The sequence below is a fragment of the Vidua chalybeata genome, chromosome 6 (assembly GCF_026979565.1).
Source record: "Vidua chalybeata isolate OUT-0048 chromosome 6, bVidCha1 merged haplotype, whole genome shotgun sequence".
NCBI classification, from domain to species: Eukaryota; Metazoa; Chordata; class Aves; order Passeriformes; family Viduidae; genus Vidua; species Vidua chalybeata.
In genome coordinates this window covers 62,932,328-62,956,352 of record NC_071535.1, presented here as the reverse complement: position 1 = coordinate 62,956,352, position 24,025 = coordinate 62,932,328, and the positions used below count along the sequence as shown (strand labels likewise).

The 24,025-nt window shown below is 41.1% G+C and overlaps 2 protein-coding genes across 4 annotated transcripts in view; both read right to left on the bottom strand.

The window, feature by feature from the left end:
* BBOX1 (gamma-butyrobetaine hydroxylase 1) overlaps positions 1–24,025 on the bottom strand; it is a 40,647-nt gene that overhangs the window by 8,954 nt on the left and 7,668 nt on the right. Inside the window, exons 2-4 of one of the 3 annotated variants that reach the window (XM_053945337.1) lie at positions 21,411–21,488; positions 6,844–7,167; positions 5,075–5,189 (exon numbers count right to left, since the gene is read on the bottom strand). In XM_053945337.1, coding sequence (XP_053801312.1) covers positions 5,075–5,189; positions 6,844–7,065 — 337 coding nt within the window. In that variant the 5' untranslated portion in view covers positions 7,066–7,167; positions 21,411–21,488. Of the gene's footprint in view, positions 1–5,074; positions 5,190–6,843; positions 7,168–9,922; positions 10,003–21,410; positions 22,384–24,025 lie in introns of those variants that run through there. The other 2 variants (XM_053945338.1, XM_053945336.1) reach the window with 2 other exon arrangements.
* On the bottom strand, positions 13,881–21,459 carry FIBIN (fin bud initiation factor homolog). Its single transcript, XM_053945339.1, has 2 exons — positions 21,411–21,459; positions 13,881–19,078 (listed from the first exon to the last, which is right to left on the bottom strand). Exon 2 carries the CDS (start codon positions 18,592–18,594, stop codon positions 17,974–17,976), a length of 621 nt encoding a protein of 206 aa, XP_053801314.1. The 5' UTR covers positions 18,595–19,078; positions 21,411–21,459; the 3' UTR covers positions 13,881–17,973.

The window sequence follows — 24,025 nt, the reverse complement described above, 5'->3', positions numbered from 1 at the left end:
CACACCATTTAATACTAAATATCCCAAAGAAAATGATTAATTTTAGCACAGAATTTCCTGCAGACTTTTTAATCTTTATGCTTTACATCTTAGTAATTGTGGGGTTTTTTCAGAGAGCTCTAAGAGCTTAATTTAAATACACTAGTTCCAATTTTGATCCTTCTAGTAACTGCAATAGTTCTGAGGTCTAATTTCTAACACTTTTGTCTGACATACACATGAATCGCTTTTAAACAGTTCATATTTGTACAAAAAACAGCAAAGGAATTCTCCTGACTGGTCCCAGAGAGCATCACAGCCAGGTGAGCACAACAGCAATAGGTGAGAGATGAGTCATAGATCTGCACTAAAAGAAGCAGCATTTACACCTTGGCTCCGGATGAAAATGCTCTATGTTGTCCAATATTTACAATTTGACAGATTACCGGGTCCATAATTAATTGGAAAAGGGACAGGAAAGCAAAACTCAGAGAATGGAAAAAAGATCTTGTGGTATGCAGATAGTTATGTTCTTCCATTTAAAAGTGTTTTTTAAAAAGACTGTCTGAAAGCCTTAGAGAACTGTATCCTCCCCATAGCACGTTATTCTTCCACATACCAAACAGGAACTTTTTACCCATTTTTATTCACAAAATCTCTTCAGCCTGAAAATCTGTCAAGGAGTTGTACTGAACTGCTCAGGGACTGTACTTTTTGGCAGTATGTCCTGGTGGTAACCGATCCCACCCAAGCACTTCATTGTTTTATCGTGTCATCATAGAACAATTTCTTCCCACTGCTAAGGCAGTAAATACAGTTTCCATTGTACTACAGCAGAAGTATTAGAACATATGCTCTGAAAGCTGAAGGGGTAAGAAAGATAGGAATCAGTCATTAGTGTCTGGACAGCCTTAGGTCTCACTTGCACAGCTGCAGTTGCCATATGAAAAATCTTTATGTTTGCAAATTGCAGAATCAACTAGGTTGGGAAAGACCTTTGTGATCATCAAGTCCACCCTCTGACCTAGCACCACCTTGTCACCTAAACCATGGCACTGAGTGCCACGTCCAGGCTTTCTTAAACATCTCCAGCATGGTGACTCCACCACTGCCCTGGGCAGCCCGTTCCAATGCCCAATCACCCTTTCTGTGAAGGAATTCTTCCTGAGGTCCAACCTGAACCTTCCTGGTGCATCTTTAGTCTGTGTCCGCTCGTTCTGTCGCTGGTTGTCCGGGAGCAGAGCCCGACCCTCGCTGGGCTACAGCCTTTCAGGGAGCTGTGGGGAAAGATGAGGTCACCCCTGAGCCTCCTTTTCTCCAGGCTACACAGCTGAGCTTCTCTTCAGAGGGCTTGTGTTCCAAGCCCCTCACCAGCCCTGTTGCCCTCCTCTGGACACGCTCCAGCGTCTCCATGTCCTTCCTGAAGCGAGGGCCCGGGACTGGACACAGCGCTCCAGGTGCTGCCTCAGCAGCGCCGACCGAGCACGGGGGAACGGTGACTTCCCTGCTCCTGCTGGCCACGCTATTCCTGATACAGGCCAGGAGCCACTGGCTTTCTTGGCCACCTGGCTACACCTGCTGGCTCACGTTCAGTCTGCCACCAGTCAGTACCTCCAGGTCCCTTTCTGCCTGGCTGTTGTCCCGTCACTCTGTCCCCAGCCTGTAGCGCTGCAGGGAGTTGTTGTGGCCAAAGTGCAGGACCCGGCAACTGGTTAGGGTTAAACATCAACTTGTTGGATTCAGTCCATCTATCCAACCTGTCCAGGTCCCTCTGCAAATTTAACCGAACAACTCATACAGGATAAAAACAAGTCTTATAGAATTATTTTGTATCTTTATTGATAATTTATATTATGACTACTAAAACCCCAGATCTATGTGCTTTTCAAAATGGGAAGAATGAAACTATTTTGAAAGAATTAACGCCTCTTTCAATAATTTCAGAACAATAATTTGGGGGGAAAAAGAAAGAAAAACCAAAAATCCCATTCCTTGATCATACCGGGTTAGTCCTAACTACATTAGAGTTTGCATAAAATGAGAAGATGCCCTTTGTTCAGTATCTGCAGATGGTGTGCATGCATCAACACTTGGAATTATCCAGCATTTACTATACAACTTGGGACAATGCTGATCAAATCTTCTGGAGTAATATAAGAAAGTCTAGACACCACTAGAGTAAATGACTTAGTCTAAAATTATCTTGCCTACAGCATGCATTGTAATGTTTGTTGAAAGCCAATTGTATTTTTGCTGTATTGTGAGTTATGTATATGGCAGCCTAACTTGTCATTGGGCCCTTATTAGTTATTACTGCATGATAAATTCAAATGACCAAAATTTAAAAGTAAAAAACTACTTTTAACTTCATCGTCCTAAAATTATCTCTCAGGACCTAGCAGAGAAACTGAAAACAGCATTGATGCTTTTAACATCCTGATTCAAACTTTTGCAGAGCTGGATATAAACATCCAGTATCATATCATCACATTTTAAAGAACTGTCATCACCTGAAACCTTTAAACTGCTGTTTAAACCTTAACCTAACCTAAAGTTAAAAATATTAGGTACCACTACAGACTAGCTCTGCAGAATCTTCTCTTTCACCCAACAGGAAAACTGTGGGTGAAAACTGAGATGTTATCTAATTTCCACCCCCACCCCCCGAACTCCCCAGCTCCATCCTATTGTTGGAATGCCAGCAAAAAATTGTTGGAAAATTGTTGAGCCTCACAATGGATACTGGATACTGGCTTACTCAGTGTCTCTCACAAGCACCCTCTACTACATCCAGCATCTGAATTACAGACATGGTAAATCATTCCTGTGACATCTGCTGGGTAGAACTCAAGTAAACAGAAATAAAAAAGAGAGTATCTTTGAGACACCACAGCTGTAGAAGTAGGATATGGCTCTTTTGCTGTTCTTTTGGGAGCATCTTGTAAGCTGGGCTGAAATGACCTTGATATACACAAATAGCAGATTTTGATTTTGCATATTGCATGGATAGGATCTGGCTATGTTTTAAAAGGGAAATCTTGACTTCCTGCCATAGAGCTATTTATAGTCACTTCATCATGCACTGAAAATCTGACCTACTCTTCTTTTTGGGTTTGACACAATGCCTGACATGTATGTTTTTTGAATCAGAAACTATGATGGAAAAACATTTTTAAAAAAAGCAGCACTAAAAGCAAATAACCACTTGCAAAAGAAAAAAAAAAAAACCGGCCACAGCTGTGAATGTCAGCAGTGAAGGTTAACTTTAACTACAGCAGTCTGGCAAGCTTGCAATTCTCTTTGTTGAATCAGCATGCAGGGCTGGCATTTCGTACCATTGTCTGTAACATTACACTGCTGAGGTATGGTTAGCTACTTAAGGGCATGTAATTTGCAATGTGCATCTCCGCTCACCACGAGGAAGCGTGTTCTAAACTTACCAAAATATACGATGAAAAACAGATCTTAAACAGCCAGCAAGCAAACTCACAGTCTTTTTTTTTGCAACTGAAACCTGGGAAAAACTGCAAGAAGGTGTCAATCGTCATAAGCCAGGGCTTGTCTGAGAATATGAGGAAGAACTGAATGACATCACTAAAAAAAAGGCCAGTTAATCGGTGTAATGTTTATACACTTAATTTCTTCTTAAAGACCAACCACGTGAAATAGAATTTGAAAAAGCATTGCTCAAAGAATGAAACAGATGTTTGGTGTATATTTTTACCTAGATGGCTCCAATGGAGATGAGCAGTGGCAGAGCAGAGAACTCCAAAACATGCACTGTATTTAGATGCCAAGGGTAAGCACTGTGCAAATGCACGCATGCGAAGGCAAATCACAGCTGGTTAAGACTTCGAAATAGATGAAAAAACTAGCATTACGTCTGAAATATTGAAATCTCAGTAATTAATACCTTTGCCAATGAACACAACCTGAGATCTAGATTATTTTGTCTGGGTATTAATTAAAGCAATTTACGCTGATCCCTTTGAAGACTGCAAAATATCCTGCTAGTTTTCATAGGATATTCATTTTCACAAATAAAAGTTCTTGCCATCTGAAAAATCAAGTCTAGTTTCCCTGAATGAAGTTTGCATCTTCACCATATTCACTCTGGAAGCATGCCAAACTCTTCAAAGTAGTAAACACAACGGTTTTACAGTTTACACAAAGGTAAAGTAGATCGAAGCTTTTATATTACCCGGGGAAAATAGTTCCATTCTGAACTATGAAAAGTCTATTACAGCATCCACTGAAATAAATGGAGATATTTCTTATCATTTAAGTTTTAAACCAGTAGTGTCCTATTTTAACAGATACTGTCTTAACACAACACAGATGCACAGCTTTCTGCAACAGCAGATCTCACAGGAACACTGTCAAGAGCAATCGCAGGTATCTTGCGAGCTTTCACACTTTCATGCTCAGCCTGAAATGCTGTCAAAGTAATGATAATATGCATCATGCCAAACCTCGTGGGTTTATAATTATTCACTTAAAAGAGTAAGTGATTTGTACAGGGTAAATGTTACAAAGACAGTTATACAAAATACTTAGTAATCAAAAGACAGTCTACCGCTAAAATATGCACGGGAAGCAAAGCAAACACAACCTGAACTTCAGCACTACACACCGCTATGCTACGCAGTTACTTTTTAACAAGTTGGCCATGAAAAAGGGGAAAAAATATTTCAGTTGTAACTCCCTTGCAATTCAAAAAAAATCTTTCTTTTTAGAAAAATTTATAAAAATTTAAATAGATTAAACAGCAGTCACACACTTGCACAGTCAGAGACCACTGGCAGTCCATGGCTCATTTATGAGACCTACTAACACTTCCTGGAAAGAGAAGGCTTTTAGGAAAGTAAGTGCAGCCCAATTAGTTGTACTTCTCTCAGGTGCAAAAGGTACAAGAGGGAAAAGATAACCACAGGTCCCTGTCATGCATGCACAGCCTGGCACTGGGCAACGAGGGCTGCTGCCACGGCTTCAGCTGGGTAGACCTGGTTCTCACACAGGCACCTCTAGCCAGGACTGTCATTGTCAAACCCCTTGCATTTGACACAAGCATGGAAGACATGGATTTAATTCCTACCTGGTAAAAATAAATCTGCTTGCATTACAGCTCTGGCTTCTTCAGAGAAGCATCGTTTTTTCAACCACTCAGCTTCATATTCACTTGTGTGTTCATCAGGCCACGTAATAGAGATCTTTCAACACAAAGGAAAAGGTGAGTTTAGAAAAAAAGATTTTGAAAAACATCATATAGAACAACAAAAACCCCTAGAAACAACAGAAATTGTAATACTTGGATCAATAACATCAGAGTTAAACTTTCCCTGAAGCATGATAGCAAACAAGTAATGAAAACCCAGCTGAAACACCATTCAAATTCCAACTTTTTATAAATGTCCATTTTCATTTCAACCCATGACCTAATTTGCTGGTTTGTGTGGGCTGTTTCCACTGTGGGAGCTGCACTTAACAGAAAGAAGGGAATTGTAAAAACTGGCACGTATCACTGGGGAGAGCACTTCACCCCAGCTCAGAAGAGCGAAAATATCTTGCAAAACACTGACAGGTCGTGAGAAAAGAAAAAGAACAAGACAGACAAGGACCTTGTGCTAGAAGAGAAACCCATCTCCTACTTTTGAAGTCTTCCCTCTATCAAATAAACTTTTAAAAAGTGTCGTGTTTTTCAATTCCTGAAAAAACATGGATAGAAAGCATATGGCTTTGCTTGTCATGAACTGAAAGAGCCCAGTCCAGCACAGACCCTCAGCTGAATTTTTAAGGTGGATGAATAGGTATCGATTCCCAATTCACATGATTCTGCTTATTCGCACGACGGTAAAACACTATCGGTATCATTTTAGTATTAGTGCTGTGCTTTTATCAGTTTCTGAATATAAGTGGAAGCAGACAATTCCTAATTTGCCTAATCATAAAAAGAGTTTACATTGCATTAATTTTGTCCACAATCAACTTGGTAGCCCAGAATTCCTCACCAGAGACCCTTACCCTGTGGCTGAGACACTCACACATGAGTCAGCCTCTGCAAACTGCCCCTTCAGCGGGGCTGCCCTGTCTGACCCAGGGCTGACTGATGCACATTGAGTATGTTTAAAACATCTTTAAGTATAAAACAAAGGAAACTAGTTTGCCAAAGGAGCCATGTACTGCTTTTAATAAAATATAAAAAAAAATCTAAATAATATACTAAGATTTCATATATCAGGAAAGACTGAAACTCATAAGGAGGGCAGCTCCTATCCTCTCTTGCTTGATAACCTTCCATTTTTCAAGAAAAAATGTTAATAAGTAGACAGGGATACAGACATTAGTCCAATCCTGGTTATCGGATTCAACTTTGGTTTGAGTGTTCACTCAAGATAAAGGTTATATTGCATTGAAAGTTTGCTAATAAAGCTGATATTTTTGTTATGGATTAAAGTCGTCATCATCTTGCCATTTGTTTTTCAGATTTTCAAGCTAGTTACTTAAAGAATAAAGAGAGGAAAAAGTGTAAATATGATTAAATGTGCAAGAAATGTCTGCATTTTCAACAGCTACTGATGAAGAATTATATGGCAGGATTTTAAAAAGTATTATTATATTATAAAAGCTGAAGCTCGGGTTTATGCAGCCTCAGCATAACATCCGTACAGTGACGTTTCACGTGAAGGTGGAAAGATCTGAATTCCCCAAGTTGTGATTCTTCCTGAAAGCTTTGCAAATACCTGGTAAGGTTTGCAAACAAGCAAACTGTGATTAGAGTATAACTTGGAATTGTCTCGAATTTAGATTAATAAGCATTGTTAGACAAGTTTCACGAGAAGGTGAACGATGGTTTGCTTCAAATACCTTTTTGCTATCTGCCAGAGCAACCTGCTTCACCGCGATGTTGATATCCAAATCCTCGAGGAGCAGCCTGCGCGCTCCGGCGGAGGGCAGGAAGCAGAGGGGGCACTGGCAGCTGTCCCTCAGCCAGACGCAGGGGTAGCTGCTCTCGCTGCCGTCCTCCCACTGCACGCAGACGAAGCGGCCCTCGCCCGAAGCCTCCACCTTCCGTACGGCCGGGCTCATGCTGAGCGCTCCCAGCGAGCGGCGCCAGCCCCGCGCTCCGGCAGCGCGCCCGGGACTCCGTTCCTCAGCACTGCGGGGCCACCGCCCTCTGCCTTCTGGGTTCTGTAACGGAAACGTCACAGGGAGACGTCAGAGGGAACTCCGTCATGGAGCTCCCAAAACCATTTGCTATTTGTTTTCCAGATTTTCAAGCCATTTACTTAAAGAGTAAAGAGAGGAAAAAGTATAAGTGCAATTAAATGTGTAAGAAATGTATGTATTTTCAACAACTAGTGATGAAGAAGCATATAGCAGAGTTTTAAAAAGCATTATTATATTATATATTGGGTTCTATCTTTTGGGTTCTGTAGCATTCAGAGGGAACTCCATCACAGAGCTCCTAAAACACCACCAAAAGCAGCTTGTTACTGAAGAAGTAAGTACAGCAAAAGGACAGTGTTACAATGATTCTCCCTTCCCTTCCAACTGCCTAGACTTCAGGAATATTCATTGTATGTTGCTTACAGAGGGTATACTCAGACACATCTATTCAAAAATCCCTTCAATTTGATCTGTCATCTTGGCTGTCTTACGTTGCTATGCCCTCTGACCAGAGATGGTGCAACAGCCCTGAAACCTCCTCTCCCCGTGGTTGGAATAGGAGCGACTGCAAGCCTGGCCTCAGCAGATGAGTCTGTGGGCTACAGCCTCCCCCCACCCTGAACACAGCCAGAGCGCATTTTCAGGACAGATGCTGGGTCTGGCTTTCTTGTGGATATGTTCTTCTTCCCCAGCTTTGTTTACTTCTCCCTAGCCCTGAGGTAACTGGAGAATAGTGTCCCATTATCTTATCTTGTGTTCCCTTAGGCAGCTTAACTCCCAGTCCAAAGTTCCAATCAGGAGGCATATTCAGGAAGGGGTGGGCTTTAGTGGTCACAATTTCATTATGCAGTTTTGCCATAAAGGGCAAGAAGTCCTTCACAACAATATTTGAGCCCTTAACCATAACATTTCAGTCTCTCATGAAAAGACATCTCAAAACGCATTCCACAAACCAAAAGCTGGAGCTACTACTAACCATGTTCAAAACTTAAAGCACGAAAGTAACATACACCATAACCCCTGCCATGGATACCATGGAATAAAAGACACAGAATCCACCTCCCTGCAAGGAAAAGCTTTGTAAATGTGACTTTAGCAACAGCAATAGAGTTCTGTGAGAGTTCTTCTCTCCTTTCACAGCCAGACTACTTGCTATAGATATACTCTTTTATTTAAAGCCAGCTGCATACCGTACTGCAGAACGATGGTGTACAGATACTAGAATTAGAAAAGCTCTGGTCTAATGTTTTTTCTTATTCAGAAAAATTCAGGGAAAGCTCCCTGAATCAGCAAGTCATTACATACGTATTTTAATAACTTCATCAATGTCAAATATTGCATATTTATTAAGTGTCTTCTCTTTTTGTTCTTAAGCTCATAGGGCAACATATTCATGCTACCAGGACCAAAGTCTTGCCAGCTGTCTTTGTGCACAAAAAAATGTCCTGGGCTTCAGCATTTTGACTCACAAAGGCCTATTGGGGTTATCAGATGGTGTTTCAATATTTTTCCTTTGCTGCAGTTTAGAACTAGGCTACACAGGACCCTTGGGTCTCCATTTGTTTTTATTTCATTTGATTGAGCATAGCAAAGGAGAATACTGTTTTTTTCTTTTTCTTTCTTGTGTTTATGGATAGTAGTCCCATTGAAACCCAATAATTACTAATCCTCACCTGCAGTGCAGTTCAGCTGGTTTTGTGCATACAGACTTCAACACCTTTTATCCAGAACTGTGTTTATATCCAGACTGAATAGATTTTCTTTTATACAAATGTGTATATAAATATACATGTGTCTATACATATATATATATATATGTGTGTTTTTCTATCATACTGCAATTTTCCTTTGAACTGTAAAAATATTTATATTGCAAGACTGGTTGCAGGGTCCTTCTGAGATTTTTTGGACCAAGTTTTATTATGTATGGCTGAAAAGTTGTGTTATGCTTTAGGGTTAAAAAAAAAAAAGAAAAAATAATACTTCAGAATGCCATAAACTTTTGCTAGATTGTTTCTGGGTAGTTCTCTGTTCAAGCTAGCAGTTTTACCTGATGGTAACGAGTCACATTGCCTGACCCCTGGACAATGCTGAATTGTCCAGCACAACGCACGGAACTCACATGCACATGAATTAAGGCACCTGAGCAACAGAAATGGTCGGGTCAAATTACTCCACTTATCTTTCAATGTATAAGGAATTCTAGAACAAAGCACTCTTCCCAGAACCAACCACCCAGTTCCTCTGGGGATAAGGATGCTTTTCTCTGTGTACTAAATCTAGTAGGCACTCCTGTAGGTATCTGCTTAAGAAAAGACCATGAGAATCAGAATTTTCTTTAGATGTGTAAGGCCAGCAGCAAGCTCCTCCAGCTTACTAAATGGGGGAAGCAGGAAAAATCTAAAGGTCTGGATATACATATTAAACCCCATAGTATTTAATTTCAAAGTTTCTCCATAATGTATCTCATACATTCATTACATTCATCTATCCAGTAGTCCACACACTGGTTTTGTACACAAATGTTAAAAAAAGGGACTGGAAAATATATTAAACATTTACCTTCTGAATGTCTTAAAGGGAAGATTCGTCACTTAATCTGAAGTCCTACGTGAAGCTTGCCAGATTTAAAGGGCTTCCAGACATCTCCTATTTTACCATTCAATTAAGAAATCTAAACTTGCTTCTAAGAGACTCTCAGGTAAGAGAAAATCACATTTTTTACAGCAAGAAACTGAGGTGTGTTTATTGTCGTTCTGTCACAAATGTCACTTACCTGGTATTTGTTCATCTGGTAATAGGTAACTTGGTAACACAAAATGCATGTCAAGCTGTGATGAGCCAATTTCATTTTGATTTGTCTCAACGCTGATTGTCAGAGGCGTGTGGAGGAGGAGTTGCACATGTGCCACTTGCAGGAGGCTACTAAGATAAGATGGGAGAAAGCAAGTCTCGTTTTTCTTGCATACACACAGCACCAGAGCAGAAGCTTCTCCTTTCAGGACGATTTTTTCTGGTTTGTACAAATGGAGTGGTAAGAGTATTCTGGGTTAAGTTCTGCACAGAGGCCACCCAGCATGTCTTCATCAGTCTATTTTAATAAAGCATTTCGCAACAACCAAGTTTGTCACTACTTGTACTATGGTGCTCAAGTTTCCTAGGTGGGACCTGTGTGCCAGGTGATTGCCAGGCACATAGTCCTCTCTTTCTCAGCTGCACCATGCAAGACACAACATCTAGTCTCTCTGAGTGTCCCATGCCTAATGGCAGTGAGGACACAAAAGAATCAGGTATAGAAGCCTTAACTCCATCAGTAGCACAGTAGTGGAAAATAGGAAATCGGATGTTTGGCACTGGGAGTGGCAACTATTGGCTGTGCAGAAACAATGCCTATAAATGGCTTCTTAAAGGACGGTTTGGTCCCTGTTTCCAAGCAATATTAATTCCTCCCCTTAGGGTACTTCGGCAAAATCCACAATAAGAGTTAGGGCCAAGAGAACATTTTCCATCCAGGGAACGCAGGATGATCTGCAATACACCCTTTCAGTTTCAGAAGGCAAAAGATTATGGTTCCTGCTATGCCCCATGTGCACTACCTTGTCCTGTCAGTTTATATAAACAAGCTAAACAGATTATTAGAAGTGGCAAATGATACTACTTAAGTATTAAATAGCACATCCTTTGGGCTCTAACAAACACAAACGGTGGCTCTACAGAACTGCATGGTCAGATTATCTGCTTGCCAGCCAAGGAAGAACATGTATTATTATAGGACAGGAGTGTTGCACTTACATCAATGATGGGTTTGAAGTCCAACAGTCAGGAATCACCTCAACAGAAAGAGCAGTAGAAAAGTGGCCCAAAGAAGAAAATTCTTCTTGGTGGGATTGGCTTACGTCATGGTTACCAAATTGGAGACCGCTACAAAACGCATTTAATGGCAGTCATTGTAATCATTGTAGTGTGTGTGCCTGCCTGTATTATGATTCAGTGTTACAGTAGCTGTAACACTTTGTGCTGGAAAATGAAGCACTGAGACTTGCATAAAAGAGACATAATCTCAAGAAAAGGGGGGACTAGACAGCTTGACAGACAATAGACATTTTCAGTACCTGTTGAAGTTGCTAAATAGACCTTCAAGACTAACTAATAAAACAGATACAAGAAAGTAAAAGTAGACACATAGGATGTTAAACATAGCTGGAATCAGTAGATAAGCAGATAATGATGAACATAGTGGCTTTTGTGGCAGAGCCATGTAACAAGCAGCAGCAGCATATGCCCTAAGAGAAGTTCAAGGTGAGGTCATCTGCAACACTGGGAGCACTCAGTGAGTACGACCACCAGAGACCCCTTAGAAGACCCTGTAGGACCACAAAAGGACTCCCAGTAAGAGGCAGATGCATGCAAATCAATTCTAGGAAAAGTGGTGTTTGTGTATTAGCTGGGAAGTACATTGTAATGAATACGTATGATCACGATGGAATAAATAACTTCTTGTAAGGTTTCATGACACACCTGATTAGGGAAATATCGTCTGAGTGTGTTCAGCATGCTGAGCTATTCTCAGCATGATAAGAATAAAGAATGCCCGCTTTCTAATGCTTCAAATTGTGTCAGAAAGTTTGTTTTCTAGCTGAAATCACCCCTGGTATCAACCTTGCCTAAATACAACATGTCTAGTGCCTTTGGTCGCAAGGCTAGACCACATCACCTTGTATTCCAGTATCGCAGCATATGTCACAGCATACATCGCAGTCCAAACAGCCACGGTACACAGAGTAACACCATACCTCTTCAGAAGGCTGTAGGTACCTGCCCATCTTGTTCTTTAACCCAGCATTTTATGCTCTTCTTCTTACATGCATTGCCACCTGTGTGCCTCTGTTCCCTGTGTGGTTGGTCAGCACACCTGGGCACTCCACGGCTCATTGCTTTCAATGCTCCTCACCTGCTTTTCACAGCTGTACCTATTAGGGATTAGGCTCAGACACAGCCCCACTCCCAAGCACCACAAACTGTGTGCCTACATTCCAGCTGCCAGTGTCTGCAAAAAAACATTTGTCTGATGTTCACGAGCGATCGGCAAATCCGCACGGTGAAGGCAGAAAGCCCCGTGTACCCACCTTTCTTCAGGGCTGCACAGCACTGTGTGTGAAGGGCCGGTGGAGACACTGCCTGAGAACCACTTCAGGCTCCCGGGAGGAATGGTGGTGGTGTTGGGAAAGAAAAAAAGAGCCTGGGCTTTAAAATCCAGATGCAATCTACATCTGGTAGATAGATGAAAATGGCCTCTTGCTCATTCACTCTTTTTTCTTAGGGTTACTCTTCTGAAATTAGAGAGTATGTGAGATATTATTTAAAGTCACAAATCTAGTAGCATCCTAATTTATACGCAGATCCAGTTATGAATTATGAATTAGTTTGCATTTTGTTGTACCTCTGTTTGAATCCTGAGTAAAAAGTGCATTACTTTAATACAAATCACAGATGAATTACACTAAATTACAAACAAAATCATATTAAGAATGGACAAATCCTGCTACTAAGAAAAATTAACTGCTCCTCATTAACCAAAAAGCTGTCCACACAGAAAGTGTAAAGGAAATAATTCTTAATCACTACCCCAAAAAAAGGCATAACAAGTTCTTAGATAAATCTAGCTGAGAAACTAAAACTAAAAGTCCACTGAATTGATTTTCATGGATTAAAACATAGCACTAAACTAAAAATTGCAGTCATACTATTTTTGAGAAGAGATAACAAGCAGACAGAAAAAAACATATTGAAGTTTTGAGTGTGTCCAAATTTTTAGTGTAAATAATAGTATTTACATGATATACCAAATATAACAACAAACGATTAGTGTTAATAACAGTAAATTTCTAGTATAACACTAAAACTACTCTATGTTGGTAACTCCTGTCACAGGGAAAAATTTGCAGAGTGGAAAATATGATGCAAGTACATATCTTTTTTGGTCACCATGCTCTTCACAATATTCACATTACCCACTTCACTGGATAAGAATCTCTTCCCTAACCAACCTTCTCCAATGACTTTCCTTCTCCACCCTACAAAAATGTTTAGACATGAACAATGACTACTAAACAGACAGCTTCTAAGCACCTACAAAGGGAGTACAGAGTCTAAGGAAGGTTGTCATCTGAGAAAACATGATACTCTTGGCATTGTCTTTTCTTATGGAAGAATGTTAATGACATGTTGGAGACTGCCAGCACTACCTCCCCAAGGTAAGGTAGTTTTCAAGGAGGAATGGCTCTGTCCAAGCCACATCATTAAAAATGTAATGGTTATGGAGACCATATGTTTTCCTTGTTACAGATGTAGTCATTAAATTCTGCCTTTTCCAGTTATAAATTGATCTTGTAGGCAGGATGACAACTCAGTGAAGAAAATAAAATAGGCAGTTTTAGTCTTTTTTTTTACACATATGTTCTAATAGCAGCTTTTTAAAGAAACATGTAGCACAGTCAGGCTTTTTTTGCCAGTTTCACATATTATAGGAATGAAATGCAGACCCATAAATTGAACAATGTTTTGCTAACGGCTCACAAAAAAAAAAAAAAAAATCTAGGTAATAATAAAACAATTTCCCCAACGAACTGCAAGTAAAAATGCATTAAAAGACAGAAAAATTACAGGCTTTGAATCAACACGCTTACTTCAGGAATAGTGGCTGTGAAATGCACTTCACTCACAAAATTTCAATGTTAGCTGAAAATTTCTTTAATAGTCACAACATTGATATTCAAAAAAGCATGAGCAAAAAACTGGTAAAGCAACATAAAGACCATGTAAATAAACAGCCACACCAACAGTAACAGACACATCCAATAGAATTTCTCCACAAAATACACATTTCCTAGACAAGATTATAACCAGAGCTCTGTAGCTCACAAGGTTGTTTCTAGTGACTAAGCCAGGTATATTTTTTGCTCGTGAGGTTTATGTCTTGCCAAACTGCATCTGAGTACATGACAACCTATATTTGTTGCAACATATATATGTTGCTCCTATAGGAGCAACAATTTAGCTTCAGACAATTCACACACCCCAGCTTGGCACACGTAAGGTTTTTTAAAGGCTCACCAAGGTTTTGAAAGCTTTGCTTGGCTTCTCTTTGTGATGATGGTCCTGGGTAAGTCAACCTGTGAAACTGAAAATTGCAGTTTTGAAATCCAGTTTGCACACTCCCCTCTAAATTCCTATCCATTAACTTGGCATAAAGCAAGTACACTTTTCTTTCTCAAGCTTTTGTTAATGGTTTTCTGCATGCTTTGAGCTTCTTTTGTTCTGTGTGTATCAGTGGATGTGAGAATGTCCACATCAGAGCACTGCCTTCAAAAGTGAGCTACCTGGAGAGAAGTGCAGCCGAGTTCCTTAGTGCCTTGCTTTGACTCTAATCATAGTTGGAAGGGACCTTAAAGATCATCTCATTCCAATCCACCTGCCGCGGGTAGAGACACCCTCCACTAGACCAGGTTGCTCAGAGCTCCATCTAGCCTGGCCTTGAAAACTTTCAAGGATGGAACATTCACACCTTCTCTGGGCAGCCTGTTCCCCTTGATGAAAAACTCAAGTATTAAGTGAGCTCTCTATGACTGTTCCAGCTGCAGCATTTTTTTTCCAGAAAATCATCTTTTGCTCTTCAGCACCATCAACTCTTTAATAAATTCAGAAATAATACATGTTTTGAAAATCATCAAAAAACTACAAAAAACCCCTACTGTCAGCTCAATTTTAGCTCAAACTTCTACATTCTGAAAAAGAAAAGAGAATCTAGTACCGATACAATATTTTAACATAACAGAAGGACATAATGGGGATGACTGCTGCTACAAGCATCCTTTTAAAGATCTCGGCTTAAAAATAATTACCAAATTTTCAATGATAAAAGAGCGTTTACTGTTTAAAATAGGCTGCATGAAGATCCAGATCCAGGGGATCTTCATACCTTCCAAACTAATAAGTTTTTCCAGATAAAAAGCAAAAGCAATACATTTATAAGATCACAAAGAGTATTGCAATATAGTTTTCATAGTTTTTAAAGAAAAAAACTGAATTTAAAACTTTAAACTGCTGAATATCACTAAGCACTCAGTTCTTGCAGGCAGCTCTATAAAAACCATTTAATGTATCAGCTCTGACTCAAAAGTGATATATTTAACATATAAATTTGCTTAGGTCAGCCAAAATGATGTAAATCAAACTCTAGTAGATTTAAATGTCCTAAAAGATTTTTGTATTGGCTTCATCAAATCTACATAAGATTGACTATTTTTATTAAATGTGTGAACTTATACATAGACCAGACTCAGGTATCTTTATTTTGTCCTAGAAAGGACCATTTAAAGCCTTCAAAAATCAATGCTACTGGAAAAAAAAACCCAGAATTTTGCCATATTTAAAATAGAAAAATGTTTATATTTTACTGAAACATAAAATGTCAAGAATTCATATTTATCATATGAAACAGTGTGGATTGTAAAGTACCACAGTCTTGTTTCATTAGATGGTAATTTACAGGGCACTGAGTGGAACGAGTAAATACCCACACATCTCCTGCTTTGAAATGTAAGCATTCTGCAAACATTTACTCTTTTGGTAAGCTGCATACACTGAAATAGCTTCAGCTTGACCAACCATTTGCTACTGTAAATAGAACAGTCAAGCTACTTAAAGGATTCAGAAGTTGTGTTTTACACTACTATTATTTTTCTATTAGGATTTGAATACTGCTCTAATATACCTAATAAACAGCACAGTCATGCCATTTTTGTTTATTTACTGATGTTTACAATTCATGTAACAAATGACTCAAAGTGGGTAAAACACAGACTTAAACTTTCTTCAAGAAGCCTCTGGGCACAAATGGAACTGCATGACATCTTCGGGGGAGACTGGTCTCAGGCACTTCTGGAGCCTGGTCCAGCCCAGAAATGCTATTATGTTTTGCTAAGATAGTGGGCACACAAGACTCAGTGACTCGGTTCACTCTTCTGTTGTGCCATTCGTCTCTAGTGGCAAGGAAAGTACCACAAAAAAATGAATCTTTAAGAGCTAAAACTTGTCATATAGTTTCTAACTTGCGAACAGAAAAATAACATTGAGTGGTTCCACCAGAGTCAAATGTTTCCTTTTTTTTCCAGTAAATCTTTAAAAATACTGAGGACTTAAAAATGCAAAATGACATCTAAAATATCTTGCCAGTAGGCTACATTTCACTGCCTTCAGCAAAATGAGCTGTCTGGTTCTGTAAGCACCTACCTTCATGAGACTTTCCTGGTGCCTTCAGCACTCTAGTCCAAGCTGACTTATGTTGACCCACTGCACTGCTGAGTAACTTACCCACTGAATGGTTTGCAGACTGAAGTATAACTAAATGGGAGCAGGGTTAACAAGAACAGACCTCCAAAGTACATCAGCTTCTCTTCCACGGGTGCTTAAAAAGGCTTAAAAACTCAAAAAAGTCTGCCCCACAAGCCCTTTTGTATTGTTGCTTTTAATGTAACTTGATTACCTCATGAGTCTGTAAATTTTTATTTGTTTTTACTAAAATGCAAGTTATTTCACTTGGCAGGGGCTACAAGCTTTCAATGTTTTGCTGAAAAGACACATTTCAACAGAACGTTTTAAAATCAAGAGCATCTCGGAAACTAGTAACAAAAATGTACTTTAACATTTTTTTCAAATATTTATTACAACAACCTATAAACTCTTTTCATCCCAACAGGTATTCTGTCTGCAGTATCTGTAACCTAATAGCCACATTACCCAAAATTGTCAGTTAAATAGCAATGAGTCTAAAAACTCCACCCTCCTTCCCACCAGACACTTTTGCTATTGTCTAGGACCACAAAGTTACATTAATAACTTAGCTAGCAAAAGTACAAAGTCACCAACAGGAAAAGTCAATGTGCTTGCGCAGACGAAACCTTTTCGTCCGCTTTAGAAACACGCTCCTGGCTCTCAACTCTGGGATCCAAAACTCTGATCAGCACTAGGGCTCATTCTTTTTGCTATAAAAATCTCCACCAGCATTCTCAGGATCTGACATAAGACTTTTTGGCTGCTTCCTAGGTTATGATAGCTTAGAGTCACAGATAAGCAACCCTGGAAGTACAAATCATGCCAGAATAGTTCCCATCTTTCCAAACGAAAATGAAAATTACAGCTTTATGCAGTGGAACAACATTTAGGGAGCATATAATACATATCATTAGAAAGGAAGTTAATAGAAGGCCAGAGGTGTCACCCTGAAGGACTAACAACATAAGCAATTTAAGTATTTGCTACACAAAAGCCTGGAAGGAGCTGGCCAGCACCTCACTTCAGCTACACTTAGGGCAGGTGAGCCACAGCAGAACAGGTGATACAAAAACAAACAACAGGGAATCACAGATGAGAAAGCTTATTTCATTTTGCGACCAAAGATGAATGATATGACAGAGGGCAGACTTTTGCATATGGGATATTAACTTAAACATACCTCGAACCTCCTGGTTTATAGAATTGTGCTATTTGTTTAGAAAGTAAAATAAATAAAGTTTTCTTCCATGAAGAAGAATGTTCAAAAACGAGCAAATGTGGCATTTCTCAATATAATTTAGTGGGCGTGGTGGTGCTCAATCAAAGGTTGGACTTGACGATCTCGGAGGTCTTTTCTGAGCTTCGTAATTCTAGGGTTTGTCCAAGGAGGTGCTCCTTCCAGGCGGACACCAGGGTTGTGCCTTCCGGGGGACCGGCGCTAGGCTGGGGGCGTCTCTGGAAGCCGGCGGGGGTCCGGGCTCGGCCGCTCCGGGCTCAGGCGCGGAGATAGTCGTTCTTGAGGCGGCTGAGGCGGGCGCCGTGGCTGCGCACCGTGAGGGCCAGCAGGTCGTACTTATCGCGCAGCCCGCTGGAGACGTGGCGGGTCTCGCGGAGCAGGGCGCGGGCGTGCAGCAGCAGCCCCAGGAAGCTGTCGCCCAGACGGGACTCCTCCCGGCCGCCCTGCTCCTGGCCCTGGCGGAATTTGCCCTCCAGCTCGCTCAGGGAGCGGTCCGAGCTGGAGTAGGCGTCGCTGATCTGGGCGGACTCGCGGCGCAGGTAGGCACCGTAGCTCTCCTCCCCGTCCAGGTCGTAGGAGATGCTCCTGCCGATGCCTTCCAGCACCCGGCCCGCGTCCTCCACCTGCCGCCCCAGCACCGTCAGCTCCTCGCGCAGGCTGAGCCCGCCGCCCGCCGCCGCGCCGCACCGCCGCTGCTCGCTCACCCGGAACAGCAGCTGGCACCGCTCGGGGTCGTCGTTCTCCTCGTAGTCCCCGTCGGGGACGAAGTAGTGGTGCAGGCTCCCGTTGGACATCTCGGGGTACAGCGGCCCCTCGAAGTACCCGCGGCAGACGCTGCAGAGCCAGCACAGCCACGCCAGGCGCAGAGGGAGCGGCATGCTGCGGCCGACGCGCAGCCTAGGGCCGCCCGTGCCGCATGGGGCTCCCCGCTGCCGCCGGCCTCGGCTGCGCTGCGGGCCGCCCGGGCCGAGCACGGCAGCAGAGCTGGCGGCGCTCTGGGGCCGGCCGCGCCGCGCCGCCCTTAAGAGCCGCAGCCCAGCCGAGGGGGAAGAGGCCCCGCGCCGCGCCAGGCAGGGCCGGGCCGGGCCGGGCCGCCCCCGCCGCGGGCACCGGCCTCAGGCCCCGCGAGCACCGCCCCCGCGGGGCTGTCACTCGGGGAGGGAGGGAGACACGTACGGCTCTCTCCTCTCAATAGAAAACCCCCTACTTACGGCGGCTAACTTACTCAGCTCTGCTCTTCTTCCCGTTAGAAATTACTGCTTTGCTAACAGCCTGATCTGTACAGCGGTTCAAACACAGGGCTTGGTACAGAGGGACTTCTCAAAGTTGCTCAGGCCACATAGCTTGACATCGATTAAAAAACTTGGATGGGAAAAAGATGCAGGATCAAAGATAAAGTGTAAAACAATAAACCTTGATAGGGTAAGGTGGGAAAATGAAACACAAAATTTGCTCTTAAGATGTCTGATGCGTTCAAGGAAAACCCCATTACAGTGCATTCTATGGGGCTGACTTCATAAGAAACACTTCCTTTTCATGAAACAATAGTTTGGGTGAATCTAGTAGCAGAATTGTGGCACAGATGAATCATGCACATAACTTTTAGAAATCTGTCTTTACCATTTTTGAGTTGTTAAATCAAGGTGAGATCACAAAAAGAAAGGGTCTGTAATGTTACCCACTCCTTTCACATCAATTTTCCTCTTTCATGGAAAAAAACACCACCCAGCAAAGATTATACCAAATCCTGCAGTCATCCAGAGTTAAAACTTCTGCTGCTGTTTGTGGGAGATTTGCATGCAACAGTATTTATGTTGCCTCTATAAAGTAAGTACTTTAACTATCATCTTGACACTTTCTGCATGTTGTACATAACTATGGTGCTTACAGTTAATTTAGGTGGGAAAATAAGCCAGACACTTGAGATGTATCTCTGCTTTTTTCACTATTATTCTGGGCATTGTAGATTAAAGACTTACGAGGCTCAGGGGCCTTTGGGTCTACCATTTCTTATGCTGCCATCATTTTAGACACCTATAATTCAAAAGCAGTCTCGAGCCCCTTCCCTCACATCAGCTTCTTTCTGTAATCTCAAGCTATCCTGTCTGTGTCTTATGAAGCAAATAGCTGCTGTAGAGACTAGCTGCTCATCTCAATTTCAAGTGTACTGAGCTCCACAAGCTGCCCCCTTCTTTGCTGAGTGTTCCTTAAGGGAAGGCACCTATTCCCATGTATCTGGTAGGTTCCTGGGAGCTCAGTGATGGACTTAACTACCTAGCCAGGCCCTTTAATGTAAGACACATAGTTACTGAGCGCAAGCTGTCACTTCTGCGTGGCCTTTAATACTCCATGGTAACCTGGGATATCAGTGTGCCTGGGTATTGACTTCAGAGCTTACTGAAACACTTCACATAAATGCAGACGGTCGTAAGACTAATGCCAAGAGACAAAAGCAAAAAATAAACCAACCAGTCAGACAATCAACAAAATCTAACCAGAGACAGCAAGAGCAATCACTGAAGCCTTCACTCATTGAATTGATTCAAAGTAGTCTCTGCAAATTCTGGAGTCATTTGAGATCACAAACACCTCAAGATGAGAAATATTTGCAGTGTCTAGGCAGCTTCTCTTTCCAGGCAACTTTCTGTTGAGAAGCCCAGCTAGACAAGCTATTGTAACAAAAGCACTCCAATCATTTGGAAACATTTAAATTTTGTAATTAAGTTCACAAAACACTCATATAAATATGTTGGATTAGGCTAAGGTACTGTGCTTCAGCTTTCTATAGTATGTTTAAAGCTCATTCAACTGAGGCTGTTTGGTATTTGTCCTTGGTCTCTGTTAGCCAACAGGGGCTCCTTGAAACAATTCTATTCCCGGGGTGCTCTTGTTTCACCTAATGTTTTGTTTGGATTCTTGTTCTTTGCCAATCATAGTACATTGTCTCCATCCATTTCCACCCAGGCTGGTATTACTGACAGTCAGCTGATTTGGCTGGTACTTGGATTCTAGTGGACTCCCCTTTTGTTGTCTCCTCATGGAAGTACTGCACTGTAAATCACCCAGCTATAGCTTTGTCAGCATTGTTATGCTTTCACCAGTGCCACAGAGAGTAAAAAAAAAACCTAGCCTTAGTAAATATGTTCTCTCTTTGTGCATTTAGAGACTAAGACGTATATGCTGTTCCCTGCTGCAGCTGCTGACTGCCTGCCACTGCTGTTTTCAATCGGGCACACATTATCCAGGTTTAATTTAAATTTTATATCCAAATAGTCTCACCCCAATGGAAAGCAGGCTTGGAATGTCTATTTTTGAAGGAAATTGCAATTCGGGATCTGCAGTCTTAGTGACTCAGTGAGCATAGGTTTGGTAAAAACTGGAACTTGAAAGATACACCACAGCCTGATACAAGGCAATACCTATTACGGGTCAGGATTACAAAGCAACAGAATTCTAAGTTTTAAGTGAAAAGCATCAAATGGTGGAAAAGATGAAGGCTCACACTGTCAGGACAAGACTGTGAATGAGTAGCCACTATTCATTCCAAAAATCACACCTAAAGGACGAAAGTCTCAAGACTGCAATGAGATAGTCTAATATGAATACCCTTAAACTGTCCATGGAACCACGTGCATACAAATGAAGATCAGGTTATTTTTTTTCTTGAAAGATATTACACGAAAGTAACAATTACCTTTCTCTATCAAGACTTGAGTTGAAGGGTCTGAAATCGTCATCACAGTTAACAGCAGCAGGCACACCACAGCAAAGGCTAAAGGAACAACATAAAAATCAGTCAGTGTTGAACTTTGTAAAGTAATTTCTGGCAGTAGCTGGAAGTCCAGAGGGCAATAAAACTGAAGGAAGACAGAAGGGAATTTATCAGGAATACCAGAAACCTGGGGTGCAGAGAACCAGGGAAGTGAGCAAGCTGCTTTTCTGCTGAATGTTGCATTTTCTGCTGGGAGTCCATAGGGATTGCTGCATGACATTGGATATCTGGGGAGCTTTTGGGATGCATCCAAGAAACAGATCTTCCTGTGGCACGCTCCCATGAAGGCTGTCATTTAAATACTGGCATTGTCAAAATACTTGATTGATTTCAGTATTTTATCCTCCATGCCTACTCAAGCATTTAAAAGTTCCTTCTGTATAAATGAGGAAAAAGTACAGGAAGCCAAAAATAAAGCAGCATACTGGTACCGTTGCCTTACAAATACTTGGCATTATATACTTTGCTGTGGTAAAGCCACTGTTTTTCCACTAAACATTTTAAAACAACGTTTAAATCAATATAAAGAACTGTAGAATTTACGCTGCATAACCTGCTTATGCAGCACCAAAATCAGCCTCCAGCCCAGAAATTGCCTATAAACTGATGGCAAATGCACAGCTCAGTACTGGATTTCAGGTGATTTCAGTTGTGTACATTTTCTTCTGCAAGCTATGCTCCATCTTTGGTTTTTGGCTTACACATGTAGTTGCTATTTCTGTTGTAGATCACGGTAAACTTTGCAACATCAGAATATTTCAGATGTAAATGGCCGTTCATTTGGAGAGCAGAAATATGTTATATGGTCCTGAAGGCCCCACAGGCTTCAGAGTATAAATGTTTTCTGACTACTGGCTTCTGTTCTCCTGCTATGAACTGTACTATGCCTTTACATAAAGAAACCTTGTTTTAAAAGGAGACAAAAAAGTATATGTATGTAATTTCTAATGGTAGGGTGCAGTGCTAAATGCTCAAATGGCATCAAGTGAGGGGGGGCGTGAAATAGTCCATGAAGGAGTAATGCCAGGGATTTTTGTAGGAATATTGCCATAAGAACATACCAGAAATTCTGTAAAGTGAAAAAAAAAGTTTGGGAAATGAAACTTTTATAACACATTTAGTATTCATTCAGTATAACTTTGCAATGCAGGCAGAAATTCAGAATCAGTACAAACCATACTGAATATTCCAGGACCGGAAGAATGTCTGGGGTTTCACTGAAATTTTGAATTTCTCAAAAAGGCATATTTAATTCAGAATTGGAACACCTGACCAACAGATATCTCAAAAACAAATTTGTAGTGAAAACAACTTTAATGTTAGCTTATTTAAGCTAACTGATTATGATAACCCTTTTCTCCTTCACAAACTTCAGGCTGAAACCACATCTGTATCTGGGCACAGAATCCTCCGAGTCCATTAGCACTGGCCTGTCTTGGATAAGCATTACAGAAAACCAAATTCAAAAAACAGAAGTAGCTATGGGAAGATTGGGTATGAGGCTGAATGTGAATACAACAAATGGAAAAGGTCTGTCAGGCTGTTTGTCTCAGAAGAGTTTGCAATTAATATTGAACCTCCTTCACTTTTAGCCAACACCAAAATGACCTTGGCCTTGGCAAAAAAATAGGGAAAAAGATTTTACCACAGGCCATCTCTGTAGTGGGTGCTGGTTTACTTGATGGAAATATAATTTCCTTAAAGCAGAGAACTGAGGCTATGCTCAGTTTGCTTTTATAAAGTGAAGCGATGCAACTGGATACTTCCTAAGAAGGGAAAAGGTTAAAAGAGAGTTGAAGCAGGATAAATATGTACTAGTTTTTTAGTAGTGCAGCTTCTGCCTGTTGATGAAAAACCCTGAACCCCAAAAGGGATATTGCTAGCATCTCTTCGGCAAGGTTCCTGAAGTGGAAATAATAACACTTCCTCACTGGAAATGAAAACACTTAAAAAACATCATTGCTGGCCAGCACATGGAGAATTTTTCCAATTACTGTAAATGTGGTTTGTTACAGAGACAGCATATCATGCTTTTAACATGTTGATTTGATTTTCAATCCTTTCTGTGTTATTTTTAATGTTCTCTGTAAGCATGAAAAGGCTGCATGTGGAAACACATACTTTGCAGTTGTTACAGAAACACAGTTCACTAATTATCCATAAAAAATGCCTTCTCCTTCCATCTAACCTGTTAGGAGTAAAAGAAGATTTTAAAACCCCCAAACGTTTCTTTTCTTTCTCTCCCTGTCTCACGAAGTAGAGAAAGCTTACAATCTGACATGTCCTTCTCAGGCAGGGGTAGCAAAGAATTTAAATAAAAGCCTTGGAAGAAACCTAGAAGAGTCTGGTGAGGAAATGCTGATGTCATCTCCAATGGGATTAATCAATTTATACAGTTCCTCAGATTTTGTAGACCTGTGATCTAATGTATTCATTTGAGGCAAGGTCTTGAGAACATAAATTTTCTGAAAGCTGGATTTCACCAGGTCTGTTCTTCAGGTCAATTCCCCAACAATTTAAACACACTAAAGAATTTC

What these genes read in the sequence shown, in the direction of transcription:
- FIBIN (XM_053945339.1), bottom strand. Translation starts at nt 18,594, where the DNA reads ATGCCGCTCCCTCTGCGCCTGGCGTGGCTGTGCTGGCTCTGCAGCGTC.